General features: G+C 41.8%; 1 protein-coding gene across 1 annotated transcript in view; it reads left to right on the plus strand.

Annotated features, from left to right (window-relative positions):
* The window catches only part of LOC129453176 (adhesion G protein-coupled receptor D2), a 149958-nt gene that overhangs the window by 51715 nt on the left and 82875 nt on the right, over positions 1 to 15368 (plus strand). The window contains exon 21 of the mRNA XM_073862413.1: positions 12102 to 12143. Within this exon, the coding sequence (XP_073718514.1) occupies positions 12102 to 12143 (42 nt within the window). The remainder of the gene's footprint in view (positions 1 to 12101; positions 12144 to 15368) is intronic.

Raw genomic sequence — 15368 nt, forward strand, 5'->3', positions numbered from 1 at the left:
GTCCTGCTCAAACAGCACTCGTTTTTGTAAAAGTGTTTTCCATGGATAAATTAGTCGGATAGATAGATACTGTTTCCTTTCATTACTGCTTACTAAAATCTGATGCTTTAGAGTTTCATCTATTTTTATCCTATAACAATGCCCTCTTGACTGAATATGTAAAGGTAATTGTTGCGTACGGTTTTAATCCAACAATTACTGATATCACTCCATTCCTTCATCTGGTCAGCTCTATTTGTTTCGGAGAAAACATGTATGTCTTATATATGTATGTATATATTATACAATATATAAGCTGCCCACAGTCTCTGCCTATATACTGTGTCCCTTTAATCATAGTTTTCATTTCAGCACATTGAAATTTCCCTCACCAAGGACAACGCCATAAATAAAGACAAAAAAAGGGTTTCTCGAAGGAAATTTCACCAGCTCGCTCCCTAAGTTTTTGTGCATTAGGGGACCGGCAAGGAATAAAAAAGACAAGGTGGTCATCTGCGCAAATTTATAATCATTTATTACGTGGCAGCTGGCGAGTGCAAGTAAGTAAAAGCGTGAAGGCAGACATCCATAAATGGGACGTGAAGCCTTTAAATGAAAAGCAAAGTGAATTCCTGTACCTTGTCATAGGTAATGAGGAGCAAGGGCCTTTCTTCTGGGTAGAGTACAGTGCTTTTGCTCTCAGTTCAGTTGAATGCGCTCGCCCCTGATGTATAGCCACAAATTTGAAGGGAATTTATCTGCGTTTGATGCAGGACGCTGCCCGGATTTAGGAGGATATGGATGAGTGACCTGAACAAAAAAATGTTTTCAGTTCATTTTTTTGGGGGGGGAGGCAAATGCATTTTTAGATGGAAGTGGCCAGTAATCATTTGTGAATCAAGCTTCCACCCCTGTCTGCCTACCACTACTGTTAGGTAAAATATATGTCCTGATTATTTGAATTCAATCACACTTTTCTTTGGCGTACTGTGTTAGGCACTCTGGGGTGCGTGTGTTTGTCGACGACTACATTTTGTTTTTTCCTTATTAGTTTTGTTAGGAGATAATTTATGCTTTTTGTTTGATGTATAGCAATACAAAAAGTCCCATTCCTATGCATACATTTCAACCATTTAAGAGTTCAAAAGAATACCATTTTTTCTTGAAACCCAAAAAACAACACAATTCATTTAAATGTGCTCCAGTTTTCCGTGTTTGTTTTTAGCCCGACATTAATGAATTAACTTTTCTAAACAATCCATCGTTATTGTTTCGGTACTGCTTATTTTTAACTCAATTACATTCTAATTGGTCATTTTTCGTAATGTGCAAGGGATGTTTTTCCCACTTTGTTCATAACACAACGAAATATTAAACGCAAATAAGGCCCATGATCAAAAACATGATAATTCATTTGCAACACTAAATAGGAAATTGACAGTCTAATACAAAACAATGGGGTGTTTGCAGCTTTGTCTTTTACCCCCTACTGTCACCGAGTATTGATTCCTTAGAGGAGTCGCTGGTACTGTAGCACATTATTAAGCCGTGCAAGCTTTCAGAAGGAAAAGTACAATACAGTAAAACTTTTAGAAACGGCCATGAAGAAACTACGCAGTGTTTTACTGTGTTTAAAGTTCAGTAATACACAAACTCATCTTTACACACTCTCAAAAAAGGTACAAAAGTTGTCACGGGACGGTAGGCTACCTTTTTAAATTTACATTTACATTTAGCTGACGCTTTTATCCAAAGCGACTTACAATTGCTATATATGTCAGAGGTCTTATCCACTGCACCATCACCACCCCCATTATATGTCCTTATATGTGCCATTTTGATACAGGTATGTACCGTTGAGGTAACAGTATGTACCTCTAAGGTACCAATGGGTAACTGTAATGCTGGGTTCACACCAGACGCATTTGAGGTGTCAAATTCGTGTCTACCGCGCTGTGTTGGAAGCTTAAACATTTTGAGTGTACTCCCTTCATTCTCGCGTGAAAGCAGTGCATGAAATTCTAGTCATCCAAACATTCACGTGGAAATTCACGTCATGGGAGGGGCTTCTGCGACTTCGCTCGCTTTCTGTAATCACATCACTACTAGAGCTAGCTTCTTTCCGCCAAAGTTCACATTTCTCAACTCGTGCGTTTCTCGCGGCACGCTCAATTCGCGCCATTCACGTGAACTAGAAGCGCGAATGAGGCAGAATCGCGTCTAACGTGCTAAATGGCTCATTTGCGCCGCGACACCTCCAGACGCGCGGCAACGCGTCTTTACATTGACTTAACATTGAAATCACTTGCGCTTGACGCCTCTACCGCAGCTGGTGTGAACGCAGCATAATGGTTATTCACACCAGATGCGGAAGAGGCGGCAAGCGTGAGTGATTTACATGTTAAGTCAATACAAAGACGTGAATAGGCATCCTGCGGCACGAAAGGTGTGTTCCGCCAATTGAGTGTTGACGCGTGATCTGCGCTAGTTTAAAAATCTTAACTTTTTTGCACCGTGTTAACCAATCAGGAGCTTGCTCTATCAGTCCAGTGATTACAGGAAGTAAGCGGAGGCAGAAAAACAAAACAACAATGGTGGACAATCATCAGTCTTTAACTAGCTTTTATTCGTGTATTACGTGTACTCTTATGAAAGAAAGAACAAAATATGGCCATAAACTGTTACAGATATATAAAATATGTGAGTTTTAGCCATGTTTATTCAGGAATTTTGCAAGAGTTGAAGGGAAAAGTGCTCCGCTCAAGTAATCAAAACTTTTTCGGTGTTGAATTCCAAAAGAAGGAATGTTGACTTGAGTATATTTTACTTCTCTCACTTGCAATGTACACCTAACCTAACAGAATCCGCGCTCGCAGATTTCACTGGAAAAGCTGATTTTATTGCCCGTCATTGACATATGTGTGTGTTTGTGAGCAGTATAGCCATCATCATTGACAAGCACACATATACAGTGCGTATGTGCATATGTTTGTGAGCCGTCATTGACAAGCAGTACACAAACCCTGCAGATGCTGTTTATCTGTGATCATTTTAAATGATAGAGAGCATGAATCATTTGATATTTGAGATGAAATAAAACTTACCGCGGACAAAAAGAGATCTCACTTGACTCTGTCGACTGATCAAGTATGTTTAATATAAAATTGACATTGTGTTGTAAAATTATGACATTTTCTTAAAACGTGCTAAATTTATAATGAGAACATTTCAATATAAGCTTTTTTATTCTGCTATAATATATAACACTTTATACCACAGGGGTGTTAAATGCTTTATTCTGATTGTTTAAGAAATGTTACACAGGTATGCATTTTTTTCATAAACGCGCACCTGACCTGTTAAATATCTTAAAAAAACTACCAGAGCAATGTTTTAGCAATGTCTGTGGTAACTGTGGTAAGCAGAATAAATGACACTGGTCCTTTGAATTATTTAAAAATTATTAAATGACCCGTCTTCAAAGTTTCAGCTCAAAATACCATATAGATAATTTATTATAACTTGTTAAAATTGCCACTTTGCAGGTGGGAGCAAAAATTTGCTGTTTTTGGGGTGTGTCCTGTAAAATGCAAATGATCTGATCTCTGCACTAAATGGCAGTGCTGTGGTTGGATAGTGCAGACTAAGGGGCGGTATTATCCCCTTCTGACATCACAAGAGGAGCCAAATTGCAGAAAATGGTTTCATCATCGGCGGTCACTCGAATCGAGTATGACTGTCCTCTCTTTTGGGTCTACTTGTGGTTCTTCAGATGGCTATAAAGGCCAATGCGGGATCTGCATACTTTGGTGCAGTGTGGGCAGGGGTAGGTAGTGAGTTTTGATGGTGGTTGAGCCTTTTCTTCTTTCTCCTTGCGAAGCTGTCGCTTTGTCTCTGCGGCACGACGAAGTTCTATTTCATGATGTGCTGCACCATCCTGCAAGGAATTTTTCCAGGTGCTTCTATCTAGTGCAATGTTTTCCCAGTTGCTCGATGTAATGTTGAATTTCTTCAGAATGGCCTTGATGTTGTCCTTAAAACGTTTCTTCGGCCCCCCTGTTGCTCGACTACCTTCCTTTAGCTGAGAGTACAAAATTTGTTTAGGAAGACGTGTATTGGGCATGCGAATGACATGGCCTGTCCATCGTAATTGGTACTGCATTATTGTGGTGGTGATGCTGGTCATGTTTGCTTCCTCCAGGACGCTGATGTTGGTGCGTCTGTCCTCCCAACTGATCCTCAGAATCTTTCGCAAGGATCGTTGATGGTATTGTTCCATGGCTCTCAGGTGCCTGCTGTATGTGGTCCACGACTCTGCTCCATACAGCAGGGTGGGGAGGACAACAGCTCTGTAGACCAGGAGTTTTGTTTGGACAGATAGGTCTCTGTCTTCGAAAACTCTTTTTCTGAGCCTGGCATAGGCTCCGCTGGCACAACTCAGCCGGTGGTTAACCTCAGAGTCTATGTCAGCTTTAGTGGAAAGAAAGCTGCCGAGGTAAGGGAAGTGGTCCACGTTTTCAAGTGTGGTGTTATTCACTTTTATGGTTGGCTGGGTTGCTGACTGGTTGGGTGGAGGTTGATATAGGACCTGGGTCTTCTTGATGTTTAGTTTTAGGCCCAGGGCTCTGTACGCCTTGGCAAAAGCATTCAGAATGCCCTGAAGGTCTTCTGCAGAGTGTGCAGCAATGACGTTATCATCCGCGTACTGAAGCTCTGTAACGGTGGTGTGTATGATTTTACTCTTGGCCTTGAACCTATTAAGGTTAAAGAGTCTGCCGTCAGTTCTATACACGATTGGAATCCCCTGTGGCAGCTCCTCACCCATGAGGTGGAGTATGGCGGCAATAAAGATGGCAAACAGGGTGGGTGCAATAACACATCCCTGTTTAACTCCTGTTTCCACTGTGAAGGGCTCAGACTCAGAGCCACCATTGCTGAGTACTGTGACTGACATGCCATCATGTAGGAGTCTCAGTATTCTGATGTACTTGTCATGACAACCATACCTTGATAGTATACTCCACAGAGCGTGGCGGTCTACCATATCAAAAGCCTTTGTCAGGTCTATAAAGGCCATGTACAGGGGCTGCCTTTGTTCACGGCATTTTTCCTGTAGTTGCCGCGCTGTGAAAATCATGTCTGCTGTACCTCTGGATGGACGGAAGCCAGATTGTGATTCTGGGAGTATTTCCTCTGACAGTGGTAGTAGTCGGTTTGCAAGAACACGAGCAAGGACTTTACCTGTCGTTGACAGGAGTGAGATACCCCTGTAATTTCCGCATTCAGCCTTGTCACCCTTCTTGAATATAGTCACTATTAGAGCATTCCTGAGCTCTGAGGGAAGTTCTTCTTTTTCCCAGACTTTGAGTAGTAGGGCATGAATGTGATACAAGAGTTCTAGTCCACCCTCCTTTAAGATCTCAGCTGGGATACCATCTGGACCAGCAGCCTTGTTGTTCTTAAGGCTCCTGATGGCATTTTGAACCTCTGTTATAGTTGGAGGGTCCCCCATGTCTTCTCTAATAGGTCTTTGGGGGATGTGTTTGATAATGTCAACTTCAGTTGAGCTGACCCCGTTTAGGAGTTCTTGGAAATGCTCCTTCCATCGGGCGTTAATGGACTCGTTGTCCTTCAGTAACTTCTGACCTTCCTTTGTACGCAGGGGGTTTAGGCCATGGCAGCTTGGACCATAGATGGCCTTGGTAGCACTGAAAAAACCTCTGGTGTCACCAGAGTCTGCCATTCTCTGGATTTCGATAGCTCTTTCAGTCCACCAAGAGTTTTTTAGCTCCCTTATCCGACTCTGGACATCTGCCTTGGCTCTGGAGTGAGTCAACCTTTTGGCCTTGCAAGTAACATCATTTTGCCAGGCACAGAAGGCTTTCCTTTTCTTGGAGATGAGTTGTTTGATCTCTGTGTCATTCTCATCAAACCAGTCCTGGTGTTTTCTGGACTTGTACCCAAGAATGGTTTTGCAAGTGGCAAGGATGGTAGATTTTAGCAGACTCCAGTGCCCATCCATGTCATCAGGGTATTTCTGTTGAAGGCTTTCCCCAAGAGAGGCCTGAAGTTGCTGCTGGGTGGCGGTTTCATCAAGGCTGTCAAGGTTCAGTCGTGGTCGGATCTGCTTTTTTTGCATTCTCCTCTTCCTCTTAAGTCTAATTAACATTTTAGAGCGGATAAGGCGATGGTCTGTCCAGCAGTTATCAGTGTTGACCATGGCCCTTGTGATATTAACCCCCAGGGGTCCAAAAACGCGGGGACGCGTTTTGACGTGTTTTCTCCTTATCATAGCAGAATCAACTTAAAATACTCCATCATTAATAATCAAACACTTACGTGTTTGACATCATTTGAAACTCTAAAGGGTCCTCTTAAATTAGTGTACATTCACAATAACAACAGATCTTTGTGTTTTTGTCAAATAAAGAAAATAAACAGGGTGCTCATTCAGACATTTCTGTCTCCGCCAGCTGTCTCTCAAATCACGTTACAAAAATTAGTTGAAACTCCGCGAATACTCGTCACACAAACATAATACACATATCCAAAGAAAGCCTGAAATGTCTACTTTTAAACAAGCTAATTATTATCAAAAACAAATATTTCCTGTTTATATAATCTGCACTGAAGTAAAGAGAGTACCGTTTTTCGTGGCTGAGCTCATTATCTCTAATGCGGTCACGCCCACACGCTGTTGACATGGTAATGAAGAGACGAGCTGTTCAAACCAGCAAAGCGTAAAGTTTGATAAGATTTAAAGACTTTAGCGCATGTTTGGATTATAAACTTTATACACACACGTGAGGAATATCTTCATTTATGTCTGGACATTGAGGAAGAGAAGCGTTTATCTTTAACGTTACCTAAGAAGAAGAACAATGGAAGGCGCAATGGAGGCGGATATATTCCTGAAGAAACTGTAAGTCATTTGTCTTCATTTATATTTGCTATCATGTAATATGTTATGGCTTGTGCAGTTCAGCCTACATAAGCAACCTCAACAGACTGCACGCCTCGGATTGAAAAACGTTCGCATTGTTTACAAACGAGTAACTTACGCGTGATCACGTAGGCCTAATGGCGGATTTCATTGTTTGCTGTACAGTGTTAGACACAGTTATTCACTTTCGTATCCTTCATGGCAACTTTGAGTAATGCTGCACTGCTGTGTCTTTTAAGTGTGTGCTGTAAGATTCCATGTTTACATGCTTATTTACAAACGAGTACGCGTGATCACGTAAGGGCGGATTTCATTGTTACATGCTGTACAGTAACTTAGACACTTTCGTATCCTTCATGGCAACTTTGAGTAATGCTGCACTGGGGGGGGTCTACTGTAATATGATATTGTTTACATGCAACGCATTCCATACATTGCGATTTACACGCGACACCGTTTTATTATGAGCTCCGCGTTGTTTACACGGAGACTCGCATTTTTTTTATTATAAATTTACCATGGGCCAGTCTACCTAGGTGTGTGAAAGACACTAATCACGTGACCTAATGGTGGCGCAGCGGTAGTGCGTTAGGCCGCCATGTGGTAGACCCGGGTTCGAAACCCGCCTAGGCCAAGTTTTTTTTATACAGTATATTGAGTTTAGGCGACCACCGTTACAAGTGCTATCATTTACCCATCAGTTATGTATGTAAGGGTATTTCTGTGGACAATTTATGCTAACAGCTGTTCATAACTCTCTTACAGGTCTGCATCCCTCTCATCAGTAAACTATGAAGTGGAAAAACATATTCACACTCTTTGGACATAAAGTTGTATGGTAACATGAGCCACATGAAGTTTACAGCTCTGTTGTTTATCAGTTTCTTATACAAGTTAAGTTTTTGAATAGGGTCCTACTGACCTTCATTTCTATTTTGATTATATTGTTAACTTCTTAATAAACCTCAAACAAACATGTTCATTTGTCCTCACATTCTTTACTGTAGTTCCCTCCTCCCTCATTATGCAGCTCATTATGCAGCTCATTATGCGAGCCTTTGTTTGCTAGCTGTCAATCAATCCTTCTCGCATACGGCCCCTCTAAACAAAAAGTGTCTTACAATTTCTAAATAAACATACTGGTTTATGTGAATGAGTAGGCAGGATGATTTTCACATCATTTTAAAGAAAAAACTCTAGACTACTAGATTCTGTTTAGGAAAGTCTTGTTAAAACATGTTTAGTATGGGTTTTGTGGACTTATATCAGTGACTCAAAATTTTAGCTTTTTAAAAAACCACGCATAAACCTTTTTGTCTCAAAAATACAAACATGTACATACATGTAGCTCATATAATATTTTAGCCCAGTTTGTGCTGAACACAGTGGTATGAGACACTTGCCATTATTATGTTGTAAAGCAACTGAAAAAAGACCAAATGTAAGAGCATGTCAGAACCTCTGACAGTGTCCCAAAATGGTCGGACCCCAGAGGGTTAACATCACGGCGGTCCCTGATTCGTACAATGACATAGTCAATGAGATGCCACTGTTTGGAGCGGGGGTGTCTCCAAGAGGCCTTAAGTTTGTTTTTCTGGCGAAAGAGAGTATTAGTGATGATAAGACTATGCTTCGCACACATGCTGAGAAGCATAACTCCATTAGAATTGATGTTCCCGATGCCTTCCTTTCCTATAGTGTCCTTCCAGAGGTGTTGATCCCTGCCAACCCTGGCATTGAAGTCTCCAAGTAGTATAATCTTATCTTCCTTGGGGATTCTCGACAGTGTCTTGTCTAAGCAGGAGTAGAAGGCCTCTTTTACATCCTCTTCAGAGTCTAAAGTAGGGGCATAGGCACTCACAACTGTTGCTATCTGGTTGTTGTCAAGCACCAGACGGATGGTCATGAGACGCTCACTGATCCCCACAGGGAGTTCAAGGAGGTGGTTGATGAGCTGATTCCTAATGGCAATTCCAACACCATGGATCCTGGGCTCGTCAACAGCTTTTCCTTTCCAGAAGAAAGTGTAGCCACCCTTCTCTTCTTTCAGTTGTCCTTCATCTGCCAGTCGGGTTTCGGAAAGGGCAACTAGGTCAATTTGGCATCTTCTCAGTTCTCTAGCAATGATTGCGGTTCTTCTCTCTGGTCTATCACTGCTTGCACTATCCATCAGTGTGCGCACATTCCAAGTTCCAAAGTTCATTGTTTTATGTTTCTGACCGCAAATGGTGATCCCTCTGGATGCGGTAATCCAGTCAGGAGATTTGAGGCAGGCTATTTTTAGGGCACCTTTTCTAGCCCCTTCCCCATGTGGGGTGAGCAGAGTGGATCCTAAAAAGGGCTGCTCAGTCGTGGGTGCAGCTGCCGGAGGGCTCTTTTTGCCTCATTCCAAGAGCCCAGCGACTGAATCAAGCACGCACCGCCTAATGTGCCAGTTTGTGACTAAGGGCTTCCAGATCTCACAATCCTGCCCCCGTCGCCACATTCTGTTCGCCATAGGACTTAAACCGGATGTTAGGGTGGTTTCCCATGGAGGACGCCTGTGCGTGATTTTGTTTAACGTGGGGAGACTGTTGCACAAACAGCCACCACACGATCCTTGACAGAGGAAGGGTCAGAATCCAGTGGCATGGAATCCAAGACGACTGGGGACCCTTTTCTGCTGCAGCCTTCATCCGCCTTCCCAGCCATTGTGACGCTCCCATAAGGCCAGCTGTCATCCTCCGCCTGCTCCACCGTTGAGGTCTTGGTTGGATGGATTGCTCTTTGTCAGGGGCCTCCCCCTTGACCTTACCGCCATGGGTGACCCTACCAGGAGCATAACTCCAGACGGCGTTGCTCTTGGGATCATGGGACCACACAAGCCTCTCTACCACGACAAGGTGGCAATCCCCAGAGAGTAACCAAAACTAAGTTACTAGGGTTACGTAAAATCTTCAGTTTGGAGGCAGGGTGCCAGACGAACTTAAGCCGAAAGTATACTAGGGACGTCCGCGTATGCGCGCCATCCGCATGCATCATTTTCGGCATCAGGAGGGTCCGCGGCCGGCTGCGCGGACTGTCCGCGTGCAGCCCAAAATTTGAGGCCACGCGGACAGTGCGCGTACAATCCGCGTACAACAGCGCATGCGCGTGAAAATATTTAGACAGGACACTCCACTATAAACAATTATACAAAGGAAATAGACAGCATTTGCACACACGCTATCATTTTTCTTTGACTTTTACTTCTTCCAAGAACAGAAAGCTGTGGAGCATGTTTGTAACCATAATGTTTGATTCCTGTTCTTTGTTGTCTTGTTGTTTGTACTAAACTGTGTTTGCAATGGTTGATCAGTTACTTTTCTTCAGCTATCCTAATGTTTTAATTTACTGTAAATGTCGCCAAATCAGTGCTGCCCTGACGGCCTGTTAGAGTAATAGTTTCAATAAGAAATCATTTGTATTGCGTGTGCTTTCGAACGTGGCCATCCGCGTGTAGCCGCGGGTGTATCCTCGAAAAAAGGTATACCCCGGCCTTTAGCCCCGCCCACAACATTTCAGGATGGGAAGTTCGGTCTGGAGTCACTCCGTTGTGGCGCTACTACGCTCAAACGCTCGTGTGCCTAATTCAACTACGGCAATCATAACGACTGGCCCCGTTTCTATCGCATCAAATTACTAGCTAAAATGAAACTTGGCACAAAAATTTACAATTGATCATATATCAGCGTGATAACAGCTACCTTAAAGGAACAGTATGTAGGATTGTGGCCAAAACTGGTACTGCAATCACAAAACTTGTGGCTAAAACTGGTACTGCAATCACACAACTGGTGGCCAATACACAAAATGACAACATAAACATCAGTTGAGGGCTGCATCTCCCCTTTTTAAATGACAATATCCTGGCCAGACCACTGTTGTCAGTGTTATAAGTATTTGAAATGAAAATGATTTCTTAATGTCTAGTGACATACCAGGGCCATTTTATGAATAATTTATTTAAATTTCTTACATACTGTTCCTTTAAAGGCCCAAAACCATCTTTCGAAAAATTTGAGTGGAAGTGTAAATATTTTTTTTAGAGCCGAGTCCGGTTCGTTTGCATGCAGAGGGCGGGGTTTATGCCTTGTACTGCAGCCAGCCACCAGGGGGCGATCAAAGAGCCAGCCCTTTCACTTTTCAAGATGTACGAGGCACACACCTCAACTTTCAAATACCCCTACATCCTAAATCGATGCTGACGATTGTGTTGGGGCAGGGCCATGCTTGGTGGCCCAAGTGCGTCATTGAGCCACCATTTCACCCTGCCCAAAAAATCCTGTACACAGAAATGTGGAAAAACGATCTAACTCTGCAATTCAGTATACTACATAGTTTACAATCTTTTTGGTGTGTTTCAACAATACATTTCAAGAACGTTTTTTGCAGTATTCTGAAGAGTATTGCATGTTATTTTGTTACATAGTTCATATATTTCAAATGGATGTGAACAGTTTTTGTTCATGGAAACTTCATGAAATTGTTAAATTAAAGCGACCTTCCCCACTTACCCAACATATACTGTATGTTGTATGTAGACCTGTTTCGTTCATTTGTCCTCTTTTTTAGCCTTTGTACTGTTGAACAATATATGCAATCAGCACAACCATGAAAGATTCCTATTTTGATGGCACCATATGTGCCCTTTTCTGTACATCCAAGGGCACCCCTGTTATACTTCTTTCAAATCTAGTTATAGAGTTTTTGTTAACTTTAAATTGTTTTTCTGTAACCTTTATTTCTCTTTCTTTCAGTCTGCTATGTGCCTGGTTGTTTTTTGTTAGACTAACACTTAGACACAAGCTTTGGAAACCTTGAGCCAAAGTTCTCAATCTTCACTTTAGACTTCCATTTGACATCGTTCAGGCTGTTTTCACACACAAAAACTAATGGCATTTTAAATATCTTAATGCCATTATCAGCTCTTTGGATTTATAAATGTTTAGACGGATGTTTCTTAAAACATTGTTTTATTCGGTTATACAGCATACAGCTGAATTGCTTTCACACCAACCAAATAAAAAATCTAGTTTGACAAATTCGTCCATTTATCGCATTTCTAAGGATCTTTTTGTCACCGGGGGTTAATTTCAGAACCGCAAATAAAAAGAAAAAAAAACTTCTTTTTTCATCTGCTTCTCTCTTTTTTTTGCAGGGTCTCTTCATCTTCCTGATATATGGCGTGTACAACACTGAGGTAAGTCCGCAGTGCATCTCAAGGCTAACTGAGTGAGTGAGAGAAATGACATGATGTTTCTGATGGGACCCCCACCCAACCAAAAAAAGGCCGCGGGGGGATATTGAAGCGCGCCTCCTTTTGCCTTTTCTTTTTTCGACGGGAACGTCCCACTGCCCTTCATGCTTGGGCTAACTTATATGCATCCAGGCCCACCATTAAACACTGACACCCGGAGTAAAGAGCCAGTCATCCCTCAAGCACATTGGCCAATATTTCACTGCCTCTTTAAGTTTTTTAAACGCACAGTCTTCCATTTAACATTCTGACATTAGAGCTCACCGCGAGTTCAACGCCGGAGACGGATGGTGGAAACGGATATGTATGCGGGACGCTGGGCAAATTTAACTGCAGGACGGTTATTACAATTTAGATGAGTGAAAAAACTAAATACTGAAGTGAAACTTACATTTGAATGTGAATGAGCCGCATACAATATCAGATCAGCTTGTGTATTTATTATTTGTGTTGTGGTTTCCTCCTTGGATACCCTTTTGCCTAAACCAGAGTATGTGGTTTAATTTTTGTTATACTCATGAATTAAATTAATAACATTATTAAAGATGCAATAATATACCTTACAATGTTGTGGCAGAAAGCAAATCATTAAATTGCATTCCAAAAGTCTCTTTTTTGTTTTATTTCCTTCGAACATAAATGTATCAGATTGCTGACCTACACCCCGCAGCAGTCCATACTGAATTTAAGTTGTCTTTCAGCGGGTTGCACCACATGCGTCACATTTTTGAGATGCCGTGTTTGGGTTTAAAAATATTTCACGTCTCAATACCCCTTCATTCGGCTGTGTTTTGTTGTACTGTATCTAGCTGTTTAAAATGCAAGATCATGTTCTGTGCGATCGGCCTCAGTCATTCTGTGCTGACTGCTCTATGTAAGTGTGGTTTGGCGAGGCACGTTGCCTATAGCAGCAGCTCGGGCTGGGCTGACCACGGACCCACAAAAACATGAAGTACTTCCAGCTTGAATTTCTCCATTGGTAGGAAGCCATTCATTATTACAGTGCTTACATACAAGTCACGGGACACAGAGTTTTAATCAAATTACTGTTTTTAAAATTAAAGGAATAGTCTACTCATTTTCAATATTAAAATATGTTATTACCTTAACTAAGAATTGTTGATACATCCCTCTATCATCTGTGTGCGTGCATGTAAGCGCCGGAGCGCGCTGCGACGCTTCGATAGCATTTAGCTTAGCCCCATTCATTCAATTGTACCATTTAGAGATAAAGTTAGAAGTGACCAAACACATCAATGTTTTTCCTATTTAAGACGAGTAGTTATACGAGCAAGTTTGGTTGTACAAAATAAAACGTAGCTCTTTTCTAAGCGGATTTAAAAGAGGAACTATATTTTATGGCGTAATAGCACTTTTGGGAGTACTTCGACTCGCCTGAAAAGTCCGCTCCCCTTCTCACTCTCATAATGGGAGAGGGAGGGTGTTACTGCGCCGAGTCGAAGTACTCCCAAAAGTGCTATTACGCCATAAAATATAGCTCCTCTTTTAAATCCGCTTAGAAAAGCGCTACGTTTTATTTTGTACCACCAAACTTGCTCGTATAACTACTCGTCTTAAATAGGAAAAACGTTGATGTGTTTGGTCACTTCTAACTTTATCTCTAAATGGTACCATTGAATGAATGAGGCTAAGCTAAATGCTATCGAAGCGTCGCAGCGAGCTCCAGCGCTTACGTGCACGCACACAGATGATAGAGGGATGTATCAACAATTCTTAGTTAAGGTAATAACATATTTTAATATTGAAAATGAGTAGACTATTCCGTTAATGGTACTAAAGCAAAGCGTTATGTGTAGGGATGCATCGATACCACTTTTTAAGGATCGAGTATGAGTACCGATATTTTTTCCTCGATACCGATACGTGTTTTTTTTCATGTGACAATTTTCTAACAACCACACAATGAGACTAATGAACATATCAGCATCTTTATTTTTAACAACTTCAACTCATATTATATAAATCAAATAATTCTTATGTGCTTATCATCACAAATTTTCAAAGCCAAAATTTCACAGTGTCCAATAACCTGCAAAGGGTAAAACCAAGGACGTAATGAATGTATTTTTACCTGCCTGTCACAAAGCTGTCAAAGTGCTAAAGAAAACACAGACAACAAGACAATCAAATTAGTCACAAAGTGTCATAAAGTACGTCACGTGAGGTTTCGGTTTTTGGTATCGGGGTATTTTTACGAGTACGAGTACAAGTATATGAGCTTGGTGTCGGCCCCGATACTGGTATCGGTGCATCCCTAGTTATGTGTATTGTGTAACTTTTCGAAGGATCTCTTGACAGAAATGCAATGTAATGTACGTAACTATATTATCAGTGGTGTATAAAGACTTTACACAATGAACTGTATTGTTTGAATTACCTTAGTATGAGCCGTTTTATCTACATGTACGGCATGAAAGTCAACAACATGTTTCTACAGTAGCCCTAAACGAACAAACTGTTCCACACAGCGCGTTTCATCCCTACGTTGTCTCACTGTGCGTTCACACCAGACGCGGACGACTCGGTAAGCGTGAGTGATTTACATGTTAAGTCAATGCAAAGACGTGTTGCGGTAACCAATCAGAAGCTTGCTTACTCTAGTAGTGATGTGATTACAGGAAGCGAACAGAGTCACAGAAGCCACTCCCATGACGCGAATTTCCACGTGAATGTCTCGAATGGCAGCGAAGTAAACTCAAAATGTTAAAGCGTCACTACGTGCGAATAGTGCGTTTTTGCTGCCTCTACCGCGTCTGGTGTGAACGCACAGTCAGACGACTACATGTTTGTTCTGTGGCGGCTACCATATGCATTTAAAAATTCAGGGGGGAATCCTGTTTGCGCGTCCAACATTATACAAAGGGAAAATGTTTCAACGCATTTGGATTCCATGATTCCGTCCGCATTATCCGCATCGCGGAAATCATAGGGCGTTAAATGAATAACTTGCCTTATCTTGCCTTATCTCACTCCTTCAAGTCTAACTGACACTGCGATTGTAAACCAAGACTGTGAGTGGCATCCGGAAGTGCTTGCGCAGAGTTACGCACAGTGTGTTAACGTTATCGATCACTTATAGTGATGGTCGCTTTTGAAGCACTGCTTCATGAAACTTTTACGGATCTTTTGTTTCGAATCATTGGTTCG

Source organism: Misgurnus anguillicaudatus, chromosome 23, assembly GCF_027580225.2.
Source record: "Misgurnus anguillicaudatus chromosome 23, ASM2758022v2, whole genome shotgun sequence".
In the NCBI taxonomy this organism is placed as follows: domain Eukaryota; kingdom Metazoa; phylum Chordata; class Actinopteri; order Cypriniformes; family Cobitidae; genus Misgurnus; species Misgurnus anguillicaudatus.